Source organism: Schistocerca gregaria, chromosome 8, assembly GCF_023897955.1.
Source record: "Schistocerca gregaria isolate iqSchGreg1 chromosome 8, iqSchGreg1.2, whole genome shotgun sequence".
Classification (NCBI taxonomy): Eukaryota; Metazoa; Arthropoda; class Insecta; order Orthoptera; family Acrididae; genus Schistocerca; species Schistocerca gregaria.
In genome coordinates, this window is record NC_064927.1 from 209715831 (window position 1) to 209742086 (window position 26256).

At 44.7% G+C, this 26256-nt stretch overlaps 1 protein-coding gene across 1 annotated transcript in view; it reads right to left on the reverse strand.

Annotated features, from left to right (window-relative positions):
- LOC126284811 (glucose dehydrogenase [FAD, quinone]-like) overlaps window positions 1–26256 on the reverse strand; it is a 49976-nt gene that overhangs the window by 9126 nt on the left and 14594 nt on the right. Inside the window, exons 3-5 of the mRNA XM_049984007.1 lie at window positions 17278–17509; window positions 7238–7416; window positions 4943–5197 (exon numbers count right to left, since the gene is read on the reverse strand). Coding sequence (XP_049839964.1) covers window positions 4943–5197; window positions 7238–7416; window positions 17278–17509 — 666 coding nt within the window. The remainder of the gene's footprint in view (window positions 1–4942; window positions 5198–7237; window positions 7417–17277; window positions 17510–26256) is intronic.

Sequence of the window (26256 nt, forward strand, 5' to 3'; positions counted from 1 at the left end):
GCATGGAAAAATCAAGCAGAATACGAGCAACATATTCACAATGCAATTCAGAGTGCAGTACACACATGAACCCGTAAACAGCAACATCTACGTGGAACTCTGCAAATCACATTTAAGTGCCTGGCAGAGGATTCATCGAACCACCTTCCCAATTTTCTATTATTCCAATCTCGTATAGCGCGCCCAAAGAACGAACACGTATATCTTTCCGTACGAGATCAGATTTACCTTATTTTTTCTTGCTGATCGTTTCTCCCTATGTACGTCGGCGCCAACAAAATATTTTCGCATTCGGAGGAGAAAGCTGGTGATTGGAATTTCGTGAGAAGATTCCTCCGCAACGAAAAACACCTTTGTTTCAAGGATGTCCATCCCAAATCCTGTATCACTTCAGTGACACTCTCTCCCCGATTTCGTGATAATACAAGACGTGCTGCCCTTCTTCGAACTTTTCCGATGTACTCTGTCAATGCCATCTGGTAAGGATCCCACACCGCGCAGCAGTATTCTAAAAGAGGATAGACAAGCGTAATGTTAACAGTCTCCTTAGTAGATCTGTTAGATTTTTTTAAAATGTCCTGCCAATAAAACGCAACCTTTTGTTAGCCTTTCCCACAACATTTCTGTGTGTTCCTTCCAACTTAAGTTGTTCGTAACTGTAATTCGTAGGTATTCAGTTGAAAATATGGCCTTTAGATTTGACTGATTGTAATTGAAGTTATTGGATTCCTTTTAGCACTCATGTGGATGGCCCCACATTTTTCGTTATTTAGGGTTAATTGCCAATTTTCGTACTTTACAGATACCGTTTCGAAATCGTTTAGCAATTTGTTTTGCTCTTCTGATGACTACTAGTCGATAAACGACAGCTTCATCTGCAAACAACATAAGACAGCTGCTCAGATTGTCTCCCAAATCGTTTATATAGATAAGGAACAGAAAAGAGCGTGTAACACTACCTTCGGGGACACCAGAAATCACTTCAGTTTAACTTGATGACTTTCGGTTAATTACTACGAACTGTGATCTCTCTGACAGGAAATCACAAATCCAGTCACATAACTGAGACGATATTCCATAAAAACGCAATTTCACTACAAGCTGCTTGTGAGGTACAGTGTCAAAAGCCTCCCGAAAATCCAGAAATACGGAGTCAGTTTGAATTCCCTTGTAAATAGCGCTCGACACTTCATACGAGTAAAGAGCTAGTTGTGTTTCACAAGAACGATGTTTTCTAAATACGTGTTGATTTTGTGTCAATAGACCGTTTTCTTCAAGGTAATTCATAATGTTTGAACACAATATATGTTCCAAAACCCTGCTGCGCATCAACGTTAATGATATGGTCCTGTAATTTACTGGACTACTCCTACTACCTTGCTTGAATACTGATGTGACCTGTGCAACTTTCAAGTCTTTGGGCACGGATCTTTCGTCGAGCGAACCGTTGTATATGATGGTTAAGTACGGAACTAATGCATCAGCATACTCTGAAAGGAACCCAATTGGTATACAGTCTGGACCGGAAGACTTGCTTTGTTAAATGATATAAGTTGCTTCACTATTCCAAGGATATTTACTTCTACGTTGCTCATGTTGGCAGCTGTTCTTGATTCGAAGTCTGGAATATTTACTTCGTCTTCTTTTGTGAAGGCATTTCGGAAGGCTGTGTTTAGTAATTCTTATTTGGCAGCCCTGTTTTCGATAGTATCTCCACTGCTATCACGCAGAGAAGGCATTGATTGTGTCTTGACTCTAGCATACTTCACTTACTACCAGAATCTCTTTGGATATGCTGCCACGTTTCGAGACACAAAGTTTCGTTGTGGAAACTATTATAAGCATCTCGCATTGAAGTCCGCACTAAATTTCGAGTTTCCATATAAGATCGTCACTCTTGCTTTTTTGGAGGAAACCGAAACAAATATGGAATATTTTAATCGCCAAGGAGATTCTGGTCTTACATAAACTCGGTAAGCAGGTCAGTCACTGATCAGTCTGGCCTGGCAATGGAAGACAGCAAAACGAAAGCTGAAATTTTAAATTTAGAATTTGAGAAATCTTTCACGCAGGAGGATCGCACAAACATACCGCCGTTTGAGTCTCGTACAGATTCCCGTATGGAGGACATAGTAATAGACATCTCTGGGGTTTTGAAGCAGCTGAATGGGTTGAAAATAAATAAATCGCCAGGTCCGGATGGGATTCGAATTGGGTTTTACAGAGAGTACTCTCCTGCATTGGCTCCTTACTTGCATCTATCACGAGTCTCTTGCCCAATGTAAAGTCCCGAGCGACTGGAAAAAAGCGCAGGTGACGCCTGTATATAAGAAGGGTAGAAGGACGGATCCTCAAAATTACAGACCAATATCCTTAACATCGGTTTGTTGCAGGACTCTCGAACATATTCTCAGTTCGAATATGATGAATTTCCTTGAGACAGAGAAGTTGCTGTCCATGCAGCAGCATGGCTTTAGAAAGCATCGCTCCTGCGAAAGGCAACTCGCCCTTTTTTCACATGATATCTTGCGAACCATGGATGAAGAGTATCAAACGGATGCCATATTCCTTGACTTCCGGAAAGCAATTGACTCGGTGCCCCACTGCAGACTCTTAACTAAGGTACGAGCATATGGGCTTGGTTCCCAAATATTTGAGTGGCTCGAAGACTTCTTAAGTAATAGAACCCAGTACGTTGTCCTCGATGGTGAGTGTTCATCGGAGGTGAGGGTATCATCTGGAGTGCCCCAGAGAAGTGTGGTAGGTGTGCTGTTATTTTCTATCTACATAAATGATCTTTTGGATAGAGTGGATAGCAATGTGCAGCTGTTTGCTGATGATGCTCTAGTGTACGAGAAGGTGTCGTCGTTGAGTGACTGTAGGAAGATACAAGATGACTTGGACAGGAATTGTGATTGGTGTAAAGAATGGCAGCTAATTCTAAATATAGATAAATGTACATTAATGCAGATGAATAGGAAAAATAATCCTATAATGATTGAATACTCCATTAGTAGTGTAGCGTTTGACACAGTCACGTCGATTAAATATTTAGGCGTAACAGTGCAGAGCGATATGAAGTGGGACAAGCATGTAATGGCAGTTGTGGGGAAGGCGGATAGTCGTCTTCGGTTCATTGGCAGTATTTTGGGAAGATGTGGTTCATCTGTAAAGGAGACCGCTTTTAAAACACTAATACGAACTGTTCTTGAGTACTGCTCGAGCATTTGGGATCCCTATCAGATCGGATTGAGGGATGACATAGAAGCAATTCAGAGGCTGGCTGCTAGATTTGTTACTGGTAGGTTTGATTATCAGGCGAGTGTTACGGAAATGCTTGAGAGACTCGGGTGGCAGTCTCTGGAGGATAGGAGGCGTTCTTTTCGTGAATCGATACTGAGGAAATTTAGGGAACTAGCATTTGAAGCTGACTGTAGTACAATTTTACTGCCGCCAACTTATATTTCATGGAAAGACCACAAAGATAAGAGAGATTAGGGCTCGTACAGAGGCATATAGGCAGTCATTTTCCCCTCATTCTGTTTGGGAGTGGAACACGGAGAGAAGATGCTAGTTGTGGTACGAGGTACTCTTCGCCACGCACCGTATGGTGGATTGCGGAGTACATATGTAGATGTAGAAACCGAAATGATGGGTCGATAAACTTGCAGCGCTCCATGTGGCCCGGCGGCGAACCAAGGTAGTGTTACCGAGAGTCCCTATAGGAATTTCGACGGCGTGCTGCTTGTGCGCGCCAGACATAGAGTAAATATCTCTGGAGTGAGCATTGCGTTCTGTGCATGTTGTCAATATTAAACCAGGATGGTCACGTGTTTTCGGGACTTCGCTGTGCGTGCGTGCTTTCTGCAGCGTTTGAACTTTATAATATCAAGAGTTTTTGTTGTGTTTCACCGTTGTTTGATAGTGTAATAGCTAGGGCGAATTATTGTTGTTGCTACGGATGCGAAGAAAAATATGTGAAAGGAGGGATAGTACCTTTTCATGGGTACATACCATGTAGCTCTAATTATAGTAATCATATTAGTAAGAGACACTGTATATGTTTAAAACTTTCGAGACGCCTTGTAATTAAGGCTTGATTCTGTAGACCTATTTTCTACGATAACAAGTATCACGACTCGTACAAAAGCTTACTTCCTCTCGTAAATTTACTAGTTGAATAGGAAAGGGAAAGGTTAGTTGTTTCAGTAAATACTATCCTCCATGCATTTATCAGTGACTTGTCGATTATGCATGTAGATTACTCAGTCTACTATTTATTTAATAAACTGGGGGCAAGTACTTAAAATGCGTTAAATAAATGCCTCAAAGTGCCACCAGTAAGAAAAATTATGCTTTAAGTCGAAAAAACGAGAAAATAAATACTCAGAGATACAAGAAAATAGGACGAATTAGCAGGGATATAATCGGTAATGTGTGGCAAATTCGGTGTTTTTCTGACACTTGCAAAAGTACTAGTGTACTGTCAAGTCGTTCTGCAGGACTATCACTGCAAAACTGTACGTCGGGCTCTGTAATACTATAAAGTGCCGTATCATACAGAAAACTACCAAAAATGGAATGCATCTGAACTATGACACCTATTGCAAAGAAGCAGAATGTAATATCACTTGCCCTTAAAAGTTACGTACCTGGTTTATTCCCAGTATCAAATGGATACTGTTAAAATGACTGTGCAACATATATAAATAATACACGACACGTACGAAAAGAATCCGTCTGTACTAGGGATGTAGTGACATTCTAAATATACAGGGCGCTACACACACACACACACACACACACACACACACACACACACGCGACGTCCCGAGATCGCGTGACCAGGCCGGCAATGTATGTTGACAACACGAAATCTGTTCTGAGCATCTGGATGCTCACTCCAGAGAAATTTAGTCTATGGCGGCAGACTGCGACTGACCTGCGCCCTGGTGACGATGTTGAGGTTGGGCCGGCGTGCGGAGCCGCCGCAGAACTGGCGCAGCAGGCTGGAGCGGGCGCCGAGCACGGTGGTGGCCTGCGCGGGCGTGAAGCCCAGCTGGCCGGCGCCGCCGTTGGGGTCGTGGCCGACGCGCTGGCCCAGCTGCGACGCGGCGCGCAGCATGCTGCCCAGCAGCCGCGGCTGCCAGTTGAAGCGCTGCACCGTCATCGGGCCGCCCGTGCCGTGCAGCGACGGCTGCGGGGAACAGACAACACACTCACAGATACTAAATAAAGGCGCGTTGTCCCTATTAAGGACAGCCATAAAGACCACACGTTAACCAGTGTTGTGATGTGCTATTCAATCCAGCTAAGGTGCCGGAGGGTGGATACCTGACAAAGCGACTGGGACTCCGAAATGTTCCCAAACACCTGAGAAAGGCTAAATAAAGCTACACCATGTCTGACCCTGTTGGGGCACGGTTTATGTGCAGACTGGGCACAGCCCTTATCCACAGCACCTATCTAGAGTCCAACGCTGACAGCGAGGAGTGTGTGACTGCAGAACGGTTGGCAGTGCAGAACGCATTTCACTCAAGTGTTCATTGTACAACCTATATAGACCAGAGATAATACAAGAACATCAATTAAACATAATTATTAAGGATCCAGAATTGTGAGTAACTCACGCATACCCTGGGACAAGGGGCAGCCACGGTTCCTTCGCCTCCCTCCCCCACCTTCCCCTCCAGACACTTTTCTCTCATGGGAAGGAAAATTATGCCGGCTTGTAACACGGCCAAAACTGGAGGTTTTTATATCTACATACTCATACAAATCGCCATCCATCTTCCGAAACATTAAGAATACTCCATACCCCCAGATCTAGCCTCCCTAGAAACTGTCTTATGAATGCTCCCGTTTGTGGGAGACTGAACAGCGTGGCAGAACCCATTTGCTTTGAGTACTGCAATAATATTTTAACAGGCATCACGCAAATCCGGGAAACAAACTTGGTGCACGCAACACATGTAGTAAGTGTCAGTGGAAGTGAAAGTAGGACTTACGCCGATGACGAAGGAATCAGGCAGGTGTAAAAAATGGCTCTGAGCACTATCGGACTTAACTTCTGAGGTCATCAGTCCCCTAGACCTTAGAACTACTTAAACTTAACTAACCTAAGGACATCACACACATCCATGCCCGAGGCAGGATTCGAACCTGCGACCGTAGCGGTCCGCGCGGTTCCAGACTGTAGCGCCTAGCACCGCTCGTCCACCTCGGCGGGCAATCAGGCAGGTGCCATTGGTTTGCTGCCGATTCTGATGAGAACAACTGTAACACTGAACTGTCAATCTGCTTTGTGATTGTATGCTGTGCCATTAAATTTTTATCATAAGATGCATGCGAGGGTAAAATCTCATTATAATTGTGCTTGAGAGGATTGCAGGAACCAATAGCTATTCCATTCGCTGAATAAGGAGAATACACCATAGCTACTTCCCAAATCCTCACTACTTCAGACAGATGCGGAGGAAGGAGAAAAAAAAATTAAGCCATGGAATGTGCATATGACATATTTTGGGACTTCAGCTGCCAAGTGCAAGTCGTCTTATTTGACGTCACTCTGGCGACTTGTGTGTCGATGATGAAATGATGATAAGGACAACGCAACACCCAATTCCGTGATAGAAGAAAATTTCCGACCCGGCCGGAAATCGAACCTGGGCCTCTCGCATGGCATTCTCTTGTGCTAATTCCTCAGCTATGGAGTCAGACTTATTTTGAGGTAATTTTGCCGAACAGCTTCTCAGGGCACCATGTGACACAATATGTTGTTTAGCAATGTCGTTTGCTACGTTACATTTTTTATCCCTTTTTTGTTTTATCGGTTTCCTTCTAGTAGTACGTGGTCGTCTTTTTTGGTTGAGCCATTCTTTATGCAACTATTCCGTTTTTTTGGTACTACAATGAAAAATTATTGACTTTGAACGTCTGTGTTCTCGAGTTATTCTTAACCCGTTAATACGTTCATTTGCAGAGTGGCTAGCTGTAGCTTACAAGTCACTCGAGATATACGTTAGTGTACTGGTCTCCGCTGTCGAGCCGGTCTCCCCTACTCTGTGGTGTCGGTTCACGGCGTAGCTTGCACCACTACTGCCGTCCCCACCCCTAGCGCGGCGTCTGCAGGTACGGGCCAAGTTACTTAGTGCGCGCTGAAAGTAATAGGCTCTGCCGTGCGCTATTCAGTGACTGGGAGAGTACATGTGGAGGAGCGTCGTGTATGGATACTCACGTCTACGAAGTCACTGCGCCTCTTGACGTCGAGGTTGTCCTCGGAGCGCAGGAAGTAGGGCAGCACGTCCTTCCAGGACCAGCCGCGGCAGCCCGACTGCGCCCAGCGGTCGTAGTCCCAGGGGTGTCCCCGCATGTACATCATGCCGTGCAGCACGCTCGTGCCTCCCACCACGCGCCCTGGATGTGTCACGTCACAGTGAGATTACTTTGGATATCCAAGGTCACCAGGCACTCAAAGATATACGCTACTGGCCATTAAAATTGCTACACCAAGAAGAAATGCAGATGATAAACGGGTATTCATTGGACAAATATATTATACTAGAAATGACATGTGATTACATTTTCACTCAATTTGGGTGCATAGATCCTGAGATATCAGTACCCAGAACAACCACCTCTGGCCGTAATAACGGCCTTGACACACCTGGGCATTGAGTCAAACAGAGCTTGGATGGCGTGTACAGGTACAGTTGCCCATGTGACTTCAACACGATACCACAGTTCATCAAGAGTAGTGACTGGCGTATTGTGACGAGCCAGTTGCTCGGCCACCGCATTGACCAGACGTTTTCAGTTGGTGAGAGATATGTAGAATGTGCTGGCAAGGGCAGCAGTCGAACATTTTCTGTATCCAGAAGAGCCCGTACAGGAATTGCAACATGCGGTCGTGCATTATCCTGCTGAAATGAAGGGTTTTGCAGGGATCAAATGAAGGGTAGAGCCACGGGTCGTAACACATCTGAAATGTAACGTCCACTGTTCAAAGTGCCTTCAATGCGAACAAGAGGTGACCGAGACGTTTAACCAATGGCACCCCATACCATCACGCCGGGTGATACGCCAGAATGACGATGACGAATACACGCTTTCAATGTGCGTTCACCGCGATGCCGCCAAACACGGATGCAACCATCAGGATGCTGTAAACAGAACCTGGATTCATCAGAAAAAATGACGTTTTACCATTCGTGCACCCAAGTTCGTCGTTGAGTACACCATTGCAGACGCTTCTGTCTGTGATGCAGGGTAACCGGAGCCATGGTCTTCGAGCTGATAGTCCATGCTGCTGCAAACGTCGTCGAACTGTTCGTGCAGATGGTTGTTGTCTTGCAAACGTCCCCATCTGTTGACTCAGGAATCGAGACGTGACTGCACGATCCATTACAGCCATGCGGATAAGATTCTTGTCATCTCGACTGCTAGTGATACGAGGCCGTTGGGATCCAGCACGGCGTTGCGTGTTACCCTCCTGAACCCACCGATTCCATATTCTGCTTTCAGTCATTGGTTCTCGATTAATGTGAGCATCCATGTTGCGATACGATAAACCGCAATCGCGATAGGCTACAATCCGACCTTTATCAAAGTCGGAAACGTGATGGTACGCTTTTCTCCTCCTTACACTAGGCATCACAACAACGTCTCACCAGGCAACGCCGGTCAACTGCTGTTTACGTATGAGAAATCGTTTGAAAACTTTCCTTATGTCAGCATGTTGTAGGTGTCGCCACCGGCGCCAACCTTGCGTGAATGCTCTGAAAAGCTAATCGTTTGCATATCACAGCATCTACTTCATGTCGGTTAAATTTCGCGTCTGTAGTACGTCATCTTCGTGGTGTAGCAATTTCAATGGCCAGTAGCGTATTTACTATCAAAAACAGTCTTGATCACAATTTATTTATTACGGTGACTGGTTGCGATCACTACTGTGGTCATCTCCAGATCTACAAGTCGTACACAAAGCTTTAATTAGAGGGCTACATACACTAAAGAAAGTAAATGAAGTTATAAAGCTGCCACATCTTTTAACTGGCGTTTATCCTCACCATAGCAACCACTAATTTGCCTATCGACTTTACAACAACTTCAGTGGAAAGAAGCCTGGTGCCACAGCTTTGAAATGGCATCCAACTTCACCATGGCAACCAGTGGTTCCAAATGATTCACTAACAGGCCTTGAGAGGGCAACCCATGTACTATCAAAACGTAGTTCATTTATCCTACATGTTCAAATATTTTTAACGCTTCTTAATTGACAATAGCTGTTGAACAAGCTAACTTTAGTGTGTGTTTATTTTCCTTTCTTGACAATATTTTTTTAACTAAGAAATTTTACATTGTTATTCTACCTATAACCCATTGGTTAGTAATGACATCATTCTGTCAGAAGTGGGCGGAGCCTCCATTATATGCAGTAAGACGTACACTGGTTTCTCCAGTAGTGATTTACCACTAGAAGGAGGTTCTTACTCACTGGTAATTCATCGTTTTATAGTTTTATAGCTTTATGTATTTTCTTTAATGTATGTAGCCCTCTAATTAAAGCTTTGTATACGACTTGTAAGTCTGAAGAGACCACAGTAGAGGTGGAAACCTGTGACTATAATAAATAAATTGTGATCAAGACTGTTTTTGATAGTAAATATTTGTAACACATTGATCACTGTTCACTCCCACAATGTATTCAAAAGTAATTAACTCAAAGATATGCTGCTTGTCTGTCAACTATATATGTATACCTTGGGACAAGACAAACATTTTAAATATCTAGAGTATGACATTACATATGAATAAGACTATGATATGGATCAAAAATTAAGTAAATATAATTTCACCTGTAGAACGATTGTAAAAAAAAAAATTGCACACTACAGCCAGATAAAAAGCTGCTGAAGTTTTATAAAACTGTAGCAACACCATCTCTGATTTATGGAACTGAAACAAGGGTAACAACAAGCAATCAAGAAATTAGAATACCAACTCAGGAAACGAGAGTCCTAAGAAGAGTGGAAGAATGTACATCGTCATTTTCAAGTGACTGTAAAAAATATTAGTATTGAGGGAAGGTACTACATGATTATAAGTACAGAAATAGCAACTCAAGAAGTTTGTTTTGTTACAGCAATCTCCAGTAACATTGCCCGCAGACCGAAAGAAAAAGCATTTTGCGCAGTTCATGTCGCAGTTGCAAGAGGACAGAGACAATTTCATTTTCCAGCAGGGTGTCGCTCCACTGCAGTTTCGCAATGATGTACGTGGCTACTATGACCGATCACTTGTGCATTGCCTTGCAATCTCCAGTTTATGGCATGGTTACCATGTTTTCCAGACCCGACACCATGTGATTTTTGCTTGTGTGGTTACATCAAAGACACCATTTTCATACCACCACTTTCCCTCAACATCACTAAGTAGGACGTATCTGGGCACCTGTTACTGACTCTCATGCGGTCGATAATCATTCACATATAAAACTCATCCATGCGATAATCGTTCACACATAAAACAGTTGTGAACATGACACAAAAACTTTGTAAGTTGCTGTTTTCATTCATCTAATCATATACTGCCAGACTTTTTTTTGCAATCACTTGAAAGTATCTAGATCATTTCGAACAACCCTGTACAAGAGAAGATAGTAAACCAATGAGGACATAAGAAAATGTGGGGTGTGTACTGTAAGACCTTCGGTACACACACCATCAGATTATTTGACTTGTTGCTTTAACGAAGTAGGTGAATGCCAGCGATATGTCTCGTGGTCTTATTGTGGCGTGTTTATCTTCTGCCATTAGGTCAGATGGAAGAAATGCCACTTGCACACTTAGAGTTGCAGATTGACGGGGACCAAAATTGACAATCTGAATTTCGCTTGGTATTGGTACGTTAATCTTATTCTCACATATCTCTGATACTTGACATTTATCTTCATGGCTAAGTACAGGAATATGATAATCTTATTAGGCGCAGACTGAAACTTGACTATAGAATGGTACAGACAAATGCAGACTGGTACAGAATGGTGCAGAGAAATGCAGACTGACTAATCGGAGGCCTGTACATTCGTTATAATACCTCGTGCGTTCAGGTATCACTGTGTGAGTGTGATTCGCGAGGAGAGAAGGTTCTACGTTAGCAGTAATCTCATTGGCTGCATTACATATTAATACGTGGATCGGCGGAAGCAGAATTTGGTCCGTCTCTAAGGCAGTGCCATCTCGTAGTGCGGAGACGGACGAGAGCTGCACCTGCGCTGTTGTGCTTAGCGGGGCGCGCTCTAGTGGGAAAGTTGTGTATGTGCTGACTATGCAGAACTATGTACACAACAGTAAATATTTCCTACGCTCGACTTCAACGTGCAACAATTAATCACAGGCGGGAAATGGCGCCACTAGCAGTGGAGGATAGGTGAAGCGCACTGAGACAACACTGCAGCCATTGTGGTAATGCGGAAACGGAGCGATTTATATGACGTCCAAAAGGGTATGATCATTGGCTTTCGGGCTTACGGTGGATATACCCGGAACGGTTAAGTTTGTAAGCTGTTTGTGTGCGGCCATGGCTAAATTATAACGTGCATGACAAACTGGCGCAATGTAAAATCGACGGCGAGGTTTCTGTGGTGGAGCACGGGCCATACATGTCAATGGTGAATGACGGCTGTGGAGATTTGTACAGGCGTATAGACGTGCAACTTTTGAGCAACTGGCTGCCCAGATAAAGCGAGGGGTAGCCAACAGTGTCTCCTCAACGACCGTTCCAGCGGGCGGCGCTGCGTATGGGCCTTTGCAACAGGCCCCTGGTTCATCCACACATGCTGACTGCTGTTCATCGGCGACGTAAGCTGGAATTTAGACGCCCGTACCGCAACTGGACGTCCACTGAGTACCGACAGGCGGCCTTCTCAGAGGACTCGCGTTTCATGCGCCACCGGCGTGAAACCTCTGAAAGCAAACACCCTGTAACAACCGTCGGAACGATCCAGGCCGGCCCGGCCGCTGTGGCCGAGCGGTTCTTGGCGCTTCAGTCGCGAACCGCGCGACTGCTACGGTCGCAGGTTTGAATCCTGCCTCGGGCATGGATGTATGTGATGTCCTTAGGTGTAAGTAGTTCTAAGTTATAGGGGACTGATGACCTCAGCTGTTAGGCCCCATAGTGCTCAGAGCCATTTGAACTTCTTTTTTTTTTGTCCAGACCGGAGGATGAAGAGTTATCGTCTGGCGAATATTTTCGTGAGGTCCCGTGGGTGATTTCGTCATTCTGAAAGGCACAATGGATAAAAACATGTATGCATCTATCGTTGGTAAGCATGTCCATCTGTAATTGCGGTTTGCCGCGCGGAATTAGCCAAGCGGTCTAGGCGCTGCAGTCATGGACTGTGCGGCTGGTCCGGGCGGAGGTTCGAGTCCTCCCTCGGGCATGGGTGTGTGTCCTTAGGATCATTTAGGTTAAGTAGCATCTAAGCTTAGGGACTGATGACCTTAGCAGTTAAGTCCCATAAGATTTCACACACATTTTTTCTAATTGCGGTTTGTTTTTCCTCAGTATGATGACATTTACCAGGAAGACAATGCGATGCATCAGACAGCTTGCAATACAATAGCGTCGTCTAAAGAGCATCAGGACGGGTTTACCTTATTCTCGTGACCACCAAACACCCCATATTAAAACCCAATCGAGAATCTGTGAGACCACGTCGTTAGGGCAGTTCCTGAACCGACGAACATAGTGCAGATGGCCACGACACGGGAGTCCGCATGGTTTCACATCCCTGTCATGGCTTTCCAGAACCTTACCGACTCTCTTCCTCAACGACTCGCAGGGGCCCGCGTTGTAAAAAGTGTTTATTCAGGCTATTGACAGGTTTTCGCATGAATGTGATTGGACAGTATATAACGTCAACGAAAAAGTAAAGGAGAGAATGGAAGGAATACGTAGACCATGTGAGAGGAGAAAGAGTGCTGGTAAAGGCTCTCAATTATAAATACACTGAAAGAAGAAATCTAGGAAGACCATGCAAGAGATGGCGTACTATAACAAGCTAGTTTCCTAATAAATAAGTAAATGTCAATGTAAATGTTGTGTGACTAGGGCCTCCCGTTGGGTAGACCGTTCGCCGGGTGCAAGTCTTTCGATTTGACGCCGCTTCGGCGACTTGGGCGCGGACGGGGATGAAATGATGATGATTGTTACAATACAACACCCAGTCCCTGAGCGGAGAAAAATCTCCGATCCAGCCGGGAATCGAACCCGGGCCCTTACGATTGACATTCTGTCGCGCTCACCACACAGCTACCGGGTGCAAACTGAAGAAGAAGAAATAAAAGACGACGACGTAAAGTTTTAATCACCACTTTGCAAAAATCAAAGTACATAATTATATTTTGTGCGTTTATAGGTGCATATCTGCAGTCCTGGCACGCTTTGAAATCCACTCGCCGCAGATCCGTACCACACCGCTAGAGGGGACTTAAAACCAAACTGCGCGGCCGATGCGCACTTTATCCTCTATCGGAGTGCCACGGAACTTGACTCGGGATGCAGGTAGATACCTACAGACAAACAATAAATTAACTGCTTAACAGTATTTTTCAAGATGGCAATTAAAACCTTATGATTTCTCCTCCGACAAAAGAACTGATATGCTAATGTTCCTCAATTAGATCCTAAGTAAGAGATTTATCAAGGATGAAGAGAAAGTAAACAAAATAATTTTCGTATTTGCTTATTAATTGAAAAACAACGAATTTTTAAATCTGCACGTACCAGACGCTGCTGTCATCTACAGTCTGAAGACTGGGCTGATGACTGTTCTCTATGCTGGTCTATCCTGCGCACAGCTTCTGATATCTGCATAACTACTGCAAACTATATCGATCTAAAACTGGTTTCTGTATTCATTCCCCTTCTCATCTACGATTTTCCCCACTCACGCTTCACTCCATCAACTAATCAGCCATACATTGACGCCTCAGTATGTGTCCTATTAACTAATCTTTCTTTTTAGTAATCTTGTACCATAAATTTTGTTGCTTCCCTAATTAAATATACTAACTCCTCATTAATTATTCGACCTACCAGTCTAATTCTCAACAAGCTTTCCTAACACGACATTTCAAAAGTTTCTATGCTCGTCTTCACTGAATTGTTTATCGTTCATATTCCACTTCGGCTCAACACTACACTCCAGACAAATAGAGACGTTTTTCTCCCAATTCCCAGTCTCAATTTTATATCCTTCCTGCTCTGCGCGTCGTCAGTTATTTTGCTGCTCACGTATCAAAACTCAGCTACTGCTAATTCCCACTATATCACCTGATTTAATTAGAGTGCAGCCCATTACTCTTGCTTTACTTTAGTTGATGCTTATGTTACATCTTCTTTTCATGATGCGAGCCATTCCATTCAACTGATCTTCGAATCAGATAGAATTACTGTTTCATCTGGAAGTTTCAAACTTTTACTTTTTTGTCCCTGAAATTTAATTCCCTTTCCAAATTTCTTCTCGGTTTCCTCTACAGCTTGCTGAATCTTCAAATAGAATGAAACTGGATTTTGAATTCTCAGGCGCTGTGTCTGCCTTTAACGTCCTTCGACTCTTATAATTGCAACCTGTGTTCTGTACAAGTTGTAGACATCCTCCTACGCCAACATTACAGTTTCAATGAGTAATTAATAAGTGTTATTAGGAAGGAAGTGACTGCAATATTTTTGTTCTAGCGTGCATGATGAAACTGAAAACGGCCTTGCCGTACTGTTAACATCGGTTCCCGTCAGATGACCTAAGTTACGCGCTGTTGGGCTTGGATAACACTTAGATGGGTGACTGGCCTGTCTACAGAGCGCTATCGGCTGGCGGGGTGCAGTCAGTTCTTGTGAGGATAACTGAGGAGCTGCTTGATCGAGAAGTACCGGTTCCAATAACGAAAACTGACAAAAGCCGGGAATTCGGGAAAGCATCCAGTGATGACTATCGCCTGAGGATTTACATACTCCGCAATCCACCATACGGTGCGTGGCGGAGGGTACCTCGTACCACAAATAGCATCTTTTCTCTCTGTTCCACTCCCAAAAAGAACGAGGGAAAAATGACTGCCTATATGCCTCTGTACGAGCCCTAATCTCTCTTATCTTTGTGGTCTTTCCGCGGAATATAAGTTGGCAGCAGTAAAATTGTACTGCAGTCAGCCTCAAATGCAGGATCTCTAAATTTCCTCAGTAGCGATTCACGAAAAGAACGCCTCCTTTCCTCCAGAGACTCCTACACGAGTTCCTGAAGCATTTCCGTAACACTCGAGTGATGATCAAACTTACCAGTAACAAATCTAGCAGCCCGCCTCTGAATTGATTCTATGTCCTCCCTCAATCCGACCTGATAGGGATCCCAAATGCTCGAGCATTACTCAAGAATAGGTCGTATTAGTGTTTTATAAGCGGTCTCCTTTACAGATGAACCACATCTTCCCAAAATACTGCCAATGAACCGAAGACGACTATCCGCCTACCCCACAACTGCCATTACATGCTTGTCCCACTTCATATCGCTCTGCAATGTTACGCCCAGATATTTAATCGACGTGACTGTGTCAAGCGCTACACTACTAATGGAGTATTCAAAAATTACGGGATTTTTTTCCCTATTCATCTGCATTAATTTACATTTATCTATATTTAGAGTTAGCTGCCATTCTTTACACCAATCACAAATCCTGTCCAAGTCATCTTGTATCCTCTTACAGTCACTCAACGACGACACCTTCCCGTACACTAGAGCATCATCAGCAGACAGCCGCACATTGCTATCCACCCTATCCAAAAGTTCATTTATGTAGATAGAAAATAGCAGCAGACCTACCACACTTCCCTGGGGCACTCCAGATGATACCCTCACCCCCGATGACAACGTACTGGGTTCTATTACTTAAGAAGTCTTCGAGCCACTCACATATTTGGGAACCAATCCCATATGCTCGTACCTTAGTTAAGAGTCTGCAGTGGGGCACCGAGTCAAATGCTTTCCGGAAGTCAAGGAATATGGCATCCGTCTGATATCCTTCATCCATGGTTCGCGAGATATCATGTGAATAAAGGGCGAGTTGCGTTTCGCTGAAGCGATGCTTTCTAAAGCCGTGCTGATGCATGGACAGCAACTTCTCTGTCTCAAGGAAATTCATTGTATTCGAACTGAGAATATGCTTGAGAATTTTGAAACAAACCGATGTTAAGGATATTGGTCTGTAATTTTGAGGATCCGTCCTTCAACCCTTCTTATATACAGGCGTCACCTGCGCTTTTTTCCAGTCGCTCGGGACTTTACGTTGGGCAAGAGATTCGCGATAAATGCAAGCTAAGTAAGGAGCCAATGCAGTAGAGTACTCTCTGTAAAACAGAATTGGAATTCCATCAGGACCTGGCGATTTATTTATTTTCAACCCATTCAGCTGCCTCACAACCCCAGGGATGTCTATCACTATGTCCTCCATACGGGAATCTGTACGCGACTCAAACGGCGGTATGTTTGTACGATCCTCCTGCGTGAAAGATTTCTCAAATGCTAAATTTAAAATTTCAGCCTTCGTTTTGCTGTCTTCCGTTGCCAGGCCAGACTGATCAGTGAGAGACTGGATGGAAGCCTCCGACCCGCTTACCGATTTTACGTAAGACCAGAATTTCCTTGGGTTTTCAGCAAGATATTTTGCTAAAGTAAGATGTTGGTAGTGGTTGTATGCTTGGCGCATCGCTCTTTTTACAGCAGCACGAATCTCTACTAACTTTTGCCTGTCCTCATTCTCCCGATCTTTCTTGTACCGCTGTTAAACCACGGTGGGTCTTTTCCGTCCGTAGCCCACTTTTTCGGCACATACTTGTCCAATGCGTGATTTATAATGTGTTTAAAATTTGCCCATAATTCTTCCACGTCCATCGTACCGGAAGTTAATGAAGTCGATTCATTTACTAAGTGGGGTGGTAACAACTGCTTATCTGCTCTTTCTAGTAAGAATCCTAGCCTTCTCGACCGACTTCTTAACTTTCGTTACCGTAGTCGTAATGACATCATCATGATCATCGGGATAACACGGCGTCGGTACGTTAGGGGCTTCCGAGGCCTGTTCGGACGAAGAGTGTGGTGAAAGTACATAACTCGTTTAAGGCGAAGCTGACCAGAATCAGGCAGTCAGTGCCAGCAAGAGTCAGTTTCTGAGATATGAGGAAGGGTTGTGAAGAAGAGACCGAGGCAAGAGAAGTGCAACTCACCTCGCGGCCAGCGACAGGTGGAGGCGAGACAGCTGTTGGGGTCCTTCTCGAGCTGGTAGTTCCAGTCGAGCACGGTGCCCTCGTAGGCGTGGTAGAGGCTGGGGGCGGCGGCGGCGGCGGGAGCGGGAGGCCCCGCCTCCAGCAGCGTGACGCGGTGCCGGCCGTCCTCCGAGAGGCGGCACGCCAGCACGCTGCCCGCAGTGCCGGAACCCACCACCACGAAGTCCGTCTCCTGCGCGACACGTCGCGATCTCGAGAAACGCTCCAGGAAAATGGACACGACAAGGTATACAGCATTAGCCAGTACATTATCCCAACAAAAGTATCCTTTATGACTACTTGAACTCTGCTTTGGATACGTTTAGTGAGGTGTCTGTAGAGGAATGACAGACCATTCTTACTAAGGAGCTTAAAACAGAGACGGAAGTGTTGTTGGACACTGGGCTTGAGCGACGTCGACATTCTCACTCCTCTTGAAGGTGTTCCATTTGGTTCAGTTCGGGACCTGGGCACAGATCCTTGCTTCGCAGGTGCTGCTTTATTGTTTTAGTTATGTCATGTTTCGTAGATCATTTTCCCGATTATTTTATCAATATGATGTGGAACAAGTCAGATTACAAGATATATATATATATATATATATATATATATATATATATATATATATATATATATATATATATATACAAACGAATAGTGCTAATATTAATACTACTGAAATTTTTAGTTCTATACATGCAACTACATTTAGAGGTGCAATTTTTTTTACCATTTCTGAAACAGAAACTAGTCCATGGAATAGAAGGAGTTGTCCAAAGAAATGATTTTAAGCTAGATTTAAAATTCGATCTGCTACATGCCAGACACTTTATATTGTTGGGCAAATGATCAAAGATTTTTGTTGTTGAATAATGTACTCCCCTTTTGAGCAACTCACGCTTCAATAACGGATAGAAATCGTCATTTTACCCTCTAGTGTTGTACGTATCAACATCACTGTTCTTCGCGTATTGAGGTGGATTATTTGTAACGAATTTTATTAACGAATATGCACTAATGGCCATTAAAATTGCTACACCAAGAAGAACTGCAAATGATAAACGGGTATTCATTGGACAAATATATTATACTAGAAATGACATGTGATTACATTTTCACGCAATTTGGGTGTATAATTCCTGAGATATCAGTACCCAGAACAACCACCTCTGGCCGTAATAACGGCCTTGACACACCTGGGCATTGAGCCAAACAGAGCTTGGATGGCGTGTACAGGTACAGCTGCCCGTGCAGCTTCAACACGATACCACAGTTCATCAAGAGTAGTGACTGGCGTATTGTGACGAGCCAGTTGCTCGGCCACCGCATTGACCAGACGTTTTCAATTGGTGAGACATCTGGAGAATGTGCTGGCCAGGGCAGCAGTAGAACATTTTCTGTATCCAGAAAGGCCCGCACAGGACCTGCAACATGCGGTCGTGCATTATCCTGCTGAAAGGTAGGGTTTCGAAGGGATCGAATGAAGGGTACAGCCACGGGTCGTTACACATAGGAAATGTAACGTCCACTGTTCAAAGTGCCGTCAATGCGAACAAGAGGTGTCCGAGACGTGTAACCAATGGCACCCCATATCATCACGCCGGGTGATACGCCAGTATGGCGATGATGAATACACGCTTCCAATGTGCGTTCATCGCTGCTGCAAACGTCGTCGAACTGTTCGTGCAGATGGTTTTTGTCTTGGAAACGTCCACATCTGTTGACTCAGTGATCGAGACGTGGCTGAACAATCAGTTACAACCATGCGGATGAGATGCCTGTCATTTCGTCTGCTAGTGATACGAGGCCGTTGGGATCCAGCACGGCGTTCCGTATTACCCTCTTGAACCCACCGCTTCCATATTCTGCTAACAGTCATTGGATCTCGACCAACGAGATCAGCAATGTCGCGATACGATAAACCGCAATCGCGATAGGCTACAATCCGACATTTATCACAGTCGGCAACGTGATGGTACGCATTTCTCCTCCTTACACGAAGCATCACAACAACGTTTCACCAGCCAACGCCGGTCAACTGCTGCTTGTGTATGAGAAATCCGTTTGGAACCTTTCCTCATGTCAGCACGTTGAGGTGTCGCCACCGGCGCCAACCTTGTGTGCATGCTCTGAAAAGCTAATCATTTGCATATCACAGATCTTCTTCCTGTCGGATAAATTTCGCGTCTGTAGTACGTCATCTTCGTGGTGTAGTAATTTTAATGGCCGGTAGTGTATGTATTCTGAAGGTGCAGTTAAAATACCCAACTCCTTGAAAAGGTGCCTACATGACGTCCTTGTATGAACACCACTAATTATTCTCACTCCTCTTTTTTGTGCAATCGATACTTTATGTCTAAGAGATGAATTAACCCAGAAAACAGTACCATAAGACATTATTGAGTGGAAATATGCAAAGTACTTGGGAGGCTGATCTGTTCATTACCACGACTTAGTTGTTTGAGAAGCTCAGTAATATACTTCTTCCAGTTCAAGTTGTCTTCGATGTGAACACCCAAAAATTTGGAGAAACCTACCCTGTTAACGGAGACCTGTTAGTATGCTACATCAATTGTCGGTATGACTCTATTCGGTGTACAGAACTGAAGAAAGTGAGTTGTTTTCAAAATTAAGGTAGAGTCCATTTTTGAGAACCACTTTATAATTCTCTGAAAGACATCCTTAACAATATCTTCAGCTGCTTTTTCTGGAATGGGATTTATTATAACACTCGTGTCATCTGCAAAAAGTACTAGTTCTGCTTGCTGAAGTGGGAGGTCATTCACATGAATAAGGAACAGCAGAGGACCTAAAATTGAACCCTGTGGGACTCCCCACGCACTATAACTTACCACCCTCTCAACACTACTTGTGCTATTCAGCACAATGTTTTGCTTTCTGTTCATTAAGTACGATTGTAGGCTGCATTGTCATACTGACACAAAAAAACATCGTCCCAGAACTGTTCCTCTATGCAGTACATAATGCTGTAAAATGCATCCATGTCCTTCAGCATTTAGCTTTTTCTTAAGCGGAATGAGAGGACCACCACACGCTAAGCACGAGAAAGACCCCCATACTATAACGCCACCTCCTCCCTAATTCACTGTTGGCACTACAAGTGATGTCAGGGAACTTCTCGAGACATTCGCCAAACCAAAAACCCACTATTGGATTGCCACGATATACCTGATCCGTCACTCAAAATCTGCCATTTCTCGCCATCCGCTATCCGGTGGCGTCGCCCTTTGCACCGCCTCGAGCGCCTCTTAGCACAAACTCGAACTTTGCTGCTTGCAAGGAGGTTCTCGACTGCTGTACCCCATTGTTTTTAACCCACTACGAACAGTCATTGTGCTAGCTGGAATGCTGGTAGCACTCTGAGTGACTCCTTCCCACGACTTCATGTGAGTTTTTACGACCACTCCCCGCAATGCTTGACAGTTCCTGACAGCCATTACGTGAGATTTGTCTGGTCTAGTTTTAGTTATGGTTGTTCCTTCATGTGACTTCTTCGTCACATCACCAACAGTTTATTTCGGGAGCTTTAGACGGGCTGAAATGAAGACATGCACGGAAAAACGGGCTAACTGTCAAACGTGAAAGGTTAAAGATAAATGTTGCCATCTGTTGGTGGTTACGGGAACTACCAAGATCGACATTGGTCTCACTACTAAGTGCTTATTTAGGGGTGAGACCAATGTCAATTTTGGTAGTTCGCGTACCCACTAACAGATCGCAATACTTATCTCTAACCTTTTACGTTTGACGGTTAGCCCATTTTTCCGCGCATATCTTCAAATGTTCTAGATGGATCTGCTGCTCAAGTGGAATCCAATGACTAGTTCACTTTTGAAATCACGGATATCTCCTGATCGACTCATTCTGCCGCTACTGCCTCTCTGCTGCTAAAGCGATATTCCCCGGCTCCTTTTATGGAAGCAGCGGTTCCGCCTCTGGTGACATCAGGTGGCCAATTCCCCATTACAGTGACGTGTCCGGTCACCTTTTGTTACATAGTGTACGATTGACACAGCCTATCTTCTAGCAAGACATCAGCATCATAATCATTTCAGTCAGTGACTAGACGTACTGGTGTGTTCCGATTCAGAATTGTTCACATCCTCTTTATAAATGGTGACCAACAGCTCGTTTTGCTCTGAAATCAGGTTTCAAAGCGACTTTATGGATTCTGTTGTCTTTCTTACGTCGAAGACGATATCTTCACGTTATTTTGTACTACTATAACGTCTGTAATTGACTCGACGTGTAACTCCTTATGGCAACGTGGGGAAGAAGAGGAGGAAAAAGCCGGCGGAGGAGTAGACTCTCGGGAAGAATTGCTGTCCTGATGAAATTAACGCGCACGCAACGAGAATGAATATAAACTCTCCCTACTCGCAGGTTAAGTTCCATGTCCTGTACTTTTGGTGATAATGACTTTGCTAATGACCATGACGTACAGGCGATAGGGTATCTCCTACCTTACGGAGCTTCTTAACATATCAAGTTGGCTCTGAGCACTATGGGACTTAACTTCTGAGGTCATCAGTCCCCTAGAACTTAGAACAACTGAAACCTAACTAACCTAAGGACATCAGACACAGCCATGCCCGATGCAGGATTCCAACCTGCGACCGTAGAACCGCCGGCTACACAGACCGGCTAACATAACAAGTAATATTTACTTGAAAAACAAGGAGTTTATTAACGATTCTTGGCAGCGACAGCGCAGGGAAATTACTACTTGAAGCTACAGAGTGACAACTATTGAACTATATGAAAAACAGGCAAATTAATCATAAACTACATTTTGCACGCACTTTATTCAACATGTAAACGTCACTACTGATATTTGGATTTAGGTTATGACATGTTTGATACGCCTGCCATCATTGGCGACATAGTGGCTCTGACGAATATCGAAATTCTGCATGACTCGCTGAAGTGTCGGAACATCGATGCTGTCGGTGACCTGAATGGCTCTTTTCAGTTCAGCAATGGTTTTGGGGTTATTGCTGTACACTTTGTCTTTAATATAGCTCCACAAAAAGGAGTCGCATGTGTTCAGGTATGGTGTCCAAACAAGGTCCATTCCAGTGGCCTCTGGATACTGCATCCAAGCCCGAGGCAGGATTCGAACCTGCGACCGCAGCAGCAGCGCGGTTCCGGACTGAAGCGCCTAGAACCGCTCGGCCACAGCGGCCGGCCCGGACGTACTACAATGTGCTACGTATCGCAACCTACGGATCGCGAAGAAATGGTCAGAATAATTACGGCGCCCACAGAGGCAATTTGAGCAATCATTCTTCCCGCCCTACATGCGCTATTAGTACGGGAGGAAACCCCGATAAGTATACTTACATGGATATGGTGTCTGTTCTTTCGGACCATGTCCTAAAGAACAGACACCATATCCATATAAGTATATGGTTCTGACAATACCGGCCACGCCCTTGTTCTTCTGTGCGTATGCACACATAGTACCCGAACTCTTACGGGACTTGGTAAGAATGTCTTCCACGAGTAATGAATGTGTTACGTAGGGACGCCACGAATGTAGTGTGTGGACATACAAGGTGAGAATGTGGGTCTGGCGGGAGGCGTGCACGAGATAGTCCCTACAGTCGCGCTATCCTCTGTGCTCTCAGTGGCTCAGATGGATGTGATTCAACTGGAGGCACACCTCAGATGCTATTGTTCCGCTTCTGGTGCAAAAATGAATGAAACTAAAAGCAAATTTCTACGTCTAAGGGGACCTGACGATGTCGGCCTAGAATGGGCTAACCATGTTACGGAAAGCAAATCTCTTGGGACGATACTGACGGTCCCCCCACAAAGGATGATAACGGCACATTGGCGGGATGTCTCGCTCAAAGTAAATGGTGCTTTAATAGATAACGTTCATCGCAGCATGGACCAATTTTCGGGGGTTAAATTTATAAATACATGTATCCTGGCTAGAGCATATTACGTGGCACAGGTGTTTCCACTCCCCACCGTCATAGCCAGATAATGAGCAAGTTGACCAATTTTCTGCTGCGGGGGGAAATATTTGGAGTTGACGTCAAGACTGTGACCCTCGACCCTCTGCATGGCGGTATGGGTCTGACCGATCTGAACGCCGAAGCAATGGCTTTGTACATTAAACGGATGACCTCCTTAATCCAAAGCTACTCTGACACCCTTACGGCTAAGTTGTTCGATGCAGTCTCGCCGAAAAGCGTAGAACCGCCGACCGATGTGCAGACGATCGACTACCAGCTCTCCCACATCCGCACATATTATCTGGAAAAGAGCTACTTGAGCGAGGTCCTTCTCCAACATCGCCCCTTAACTGCCAAGGACATTCTGGAGCACAGGAAACAATATGAGGGCAAGAACAAAATCGAACAAAAGCATACTTGTGTCAATTGGGATGTCCTGTGGGCAAACATCAGCAGCAGTGTACTTCCGTCCTTTTTCAAAAACAACATTATCGACACAAATGAGCGCCTGCATGCGATTGGGCTAAGCGACACAGCCCATTGTCCAGATTGTCGCAAGTGGATACAGACCCCACAGATATACTTGCAGTCACCGCATGCACAATTGGCAATGGATTTGTCAAAACGTCGCACTTATAACTAGGACTTCTGAAAATAACTTACTGCACTGACCAGACGTCAAATATTTTCCGCCAACTAAAAATAATGCCGTCATGTGGTTGTTGGGTCACTATTCAAGTCATGTATTCAATCGGCTGACGGGAGACGATTACAGCTAATTTCTGTTACACATGGAAACGGAATACATTAAAATTGGAAACTACGCGGATCACCGTCGCAAGTACGGGATATGCTCCACATTGCATTCAATAGAACAGGGATTGGACAGCTGTTCGTGCTCTAAAACTCCCACCCGTTTATATATCAAGCGAATAGTCTGGTTCAAATCCCGTATTGATGCTCTCCCAAAAAATAAAAATAAAAATCAATGTTCTTTTTCAATCAATGTGAGTGGTGGCGGGTATGGGGGCGGTAACGTGGCCAGGCCGCGAACTAATTGGCCCCTGACCTCCTTGCCGCCACCTGCCTGCCGCGCTTACTTTGACTACATAATTTTAAAAAAAAAAAGATGGATAGAGCGTCTGCCATGCAAGCAGGAGATCCCAGGTTCGAATACCGGTCGGGGTACACATTTTCACCTGTCCCCGTTGATATACATCAACGCCCCGTTAGCAGCTGAAGGTATTAATATATAATTCTAATTCCTCGGTAAAGGGAAGAACCCTGTGCCACGCACTCCACAGTGTTTTACACAGTGTAGATGTAGATGTATGTGAGGGTAATGCTGGGGCGCGGCAGAGCTGGCGAGGGACAAAAGACTTCCGTACGACCTTCAGGACTGCCAGCCGGTCGCTGTTGAGGTGCGATGCAGCGGCGAGAGCGTTTGACCCCAGCTGCATCGCGTCAGCGCACCGCTGGTGCATCGCCGTCTGGGGCGGCTGCAGCGAAAGAGGAATTTCCCGTGCCTTCCGCTCCGGAAGCAGGCACGCCTGCATTTCGCGTTGTCAATCCATTTGGAACGCACGCCCTCCGCCCCTCTCAACCCCCCCCCCCTCTCTCTCCTCTTCCTCATCCTCATCCTATCCTGGTCCTTGACAACTCTCTGTGTCAGTCCTTGATGGTGCAGCCGAGAGACTGTTGCTTGGTCAATGGCGGTTTGTTTCACATGACGTTTCAGTCAAGCGGAAAATAGAAGACCCGCCTCTTTCCGGCAGACGGTCTGTGACTGAGGCACGCGATAAAGCTGCCGTTCTGCGGCCGACTACGTAACTTGGTGAACACTCGGATGCTGACCTTGCGGAGTACTCGTCAGAGTTCCCTGACGCACGTAAGCTTCAGAGCAACAAGTCAGTCAGGCGAGTTTCGTCGTGCAAACAACGTACTTATCGACAACCGCACTGCAGAACGCCATTCTTCATTGAAGACAACATCCAAATAACAGCTGTTCAAACACCGCCATTCATCAGCCATACTCTCTATTCAACGTATTATTATTGTAACCCTTGGTCTGCACCTGAGTTAACGGATGATAGATGCACCAGGAATGTTCTTTGCCACATTCCAAAGGTTTTTATTTATTTATTGGCTTTCGGAACATGCCCATACAGCCATCTCAAAACGTGAAATCTTGTACAACAGTTTGTTTCGACCGTTCAGAGTATACGTCAGTTTAAGTCGTACCCTGATACGAAGTTATATTCCAAAATTTAAGAAATGAATGCCACGATAATCAAATGGTAGATGGTTACGTGAGATTAGTAAACTTGCAAGAACGACATGGATATGACTTACTTTCTGAGACGATTTCCGTGAGATAACATGCATCATTTATTCTCCGGACATTACAAGTTCTTTTTTTTTATATATATAGACAGATTTCAGACCATTGACGGTGTTCCTCTTTGTAGGTCTATGTACTCCCTGTCTCGTTCACGACAGTAACGGATCTTTCGTTTGGTCGTTTAGCAGAAAGGTACGTTTTGGAAGGCTTAAATTAGGAATCATTCAGCTCATGATCGTGTTAAGTATTATATATAGCAGAATTAATTAAATTGTGTATCCAAGATCCGTTGATGAAAGAGAAAGAAATTTGAGAATAGGAATTAACGTCAAGAGAAAACTAAGGGAGATTCAGAAGAACTGTTCAGTGCACAGGCTGCTCTGAAGTTGAATTTAGCATAAGAATAGTAACGACGGAAGTGATGAAGAGTAGCGAATACGTGAATAGCGACTAACGAAACATCAGTGTTAAGGAAACCTGTACATAAAATTGAAAGAAGTGCATGCAGTGCAGGCATACACCGTTAGACAAACACAGTGACCGTCTTGTTACTTTTTTGAATTATGTGTTTCATCCTCATGTGACACAAGTGGTATCATTACTAGTTTCGTC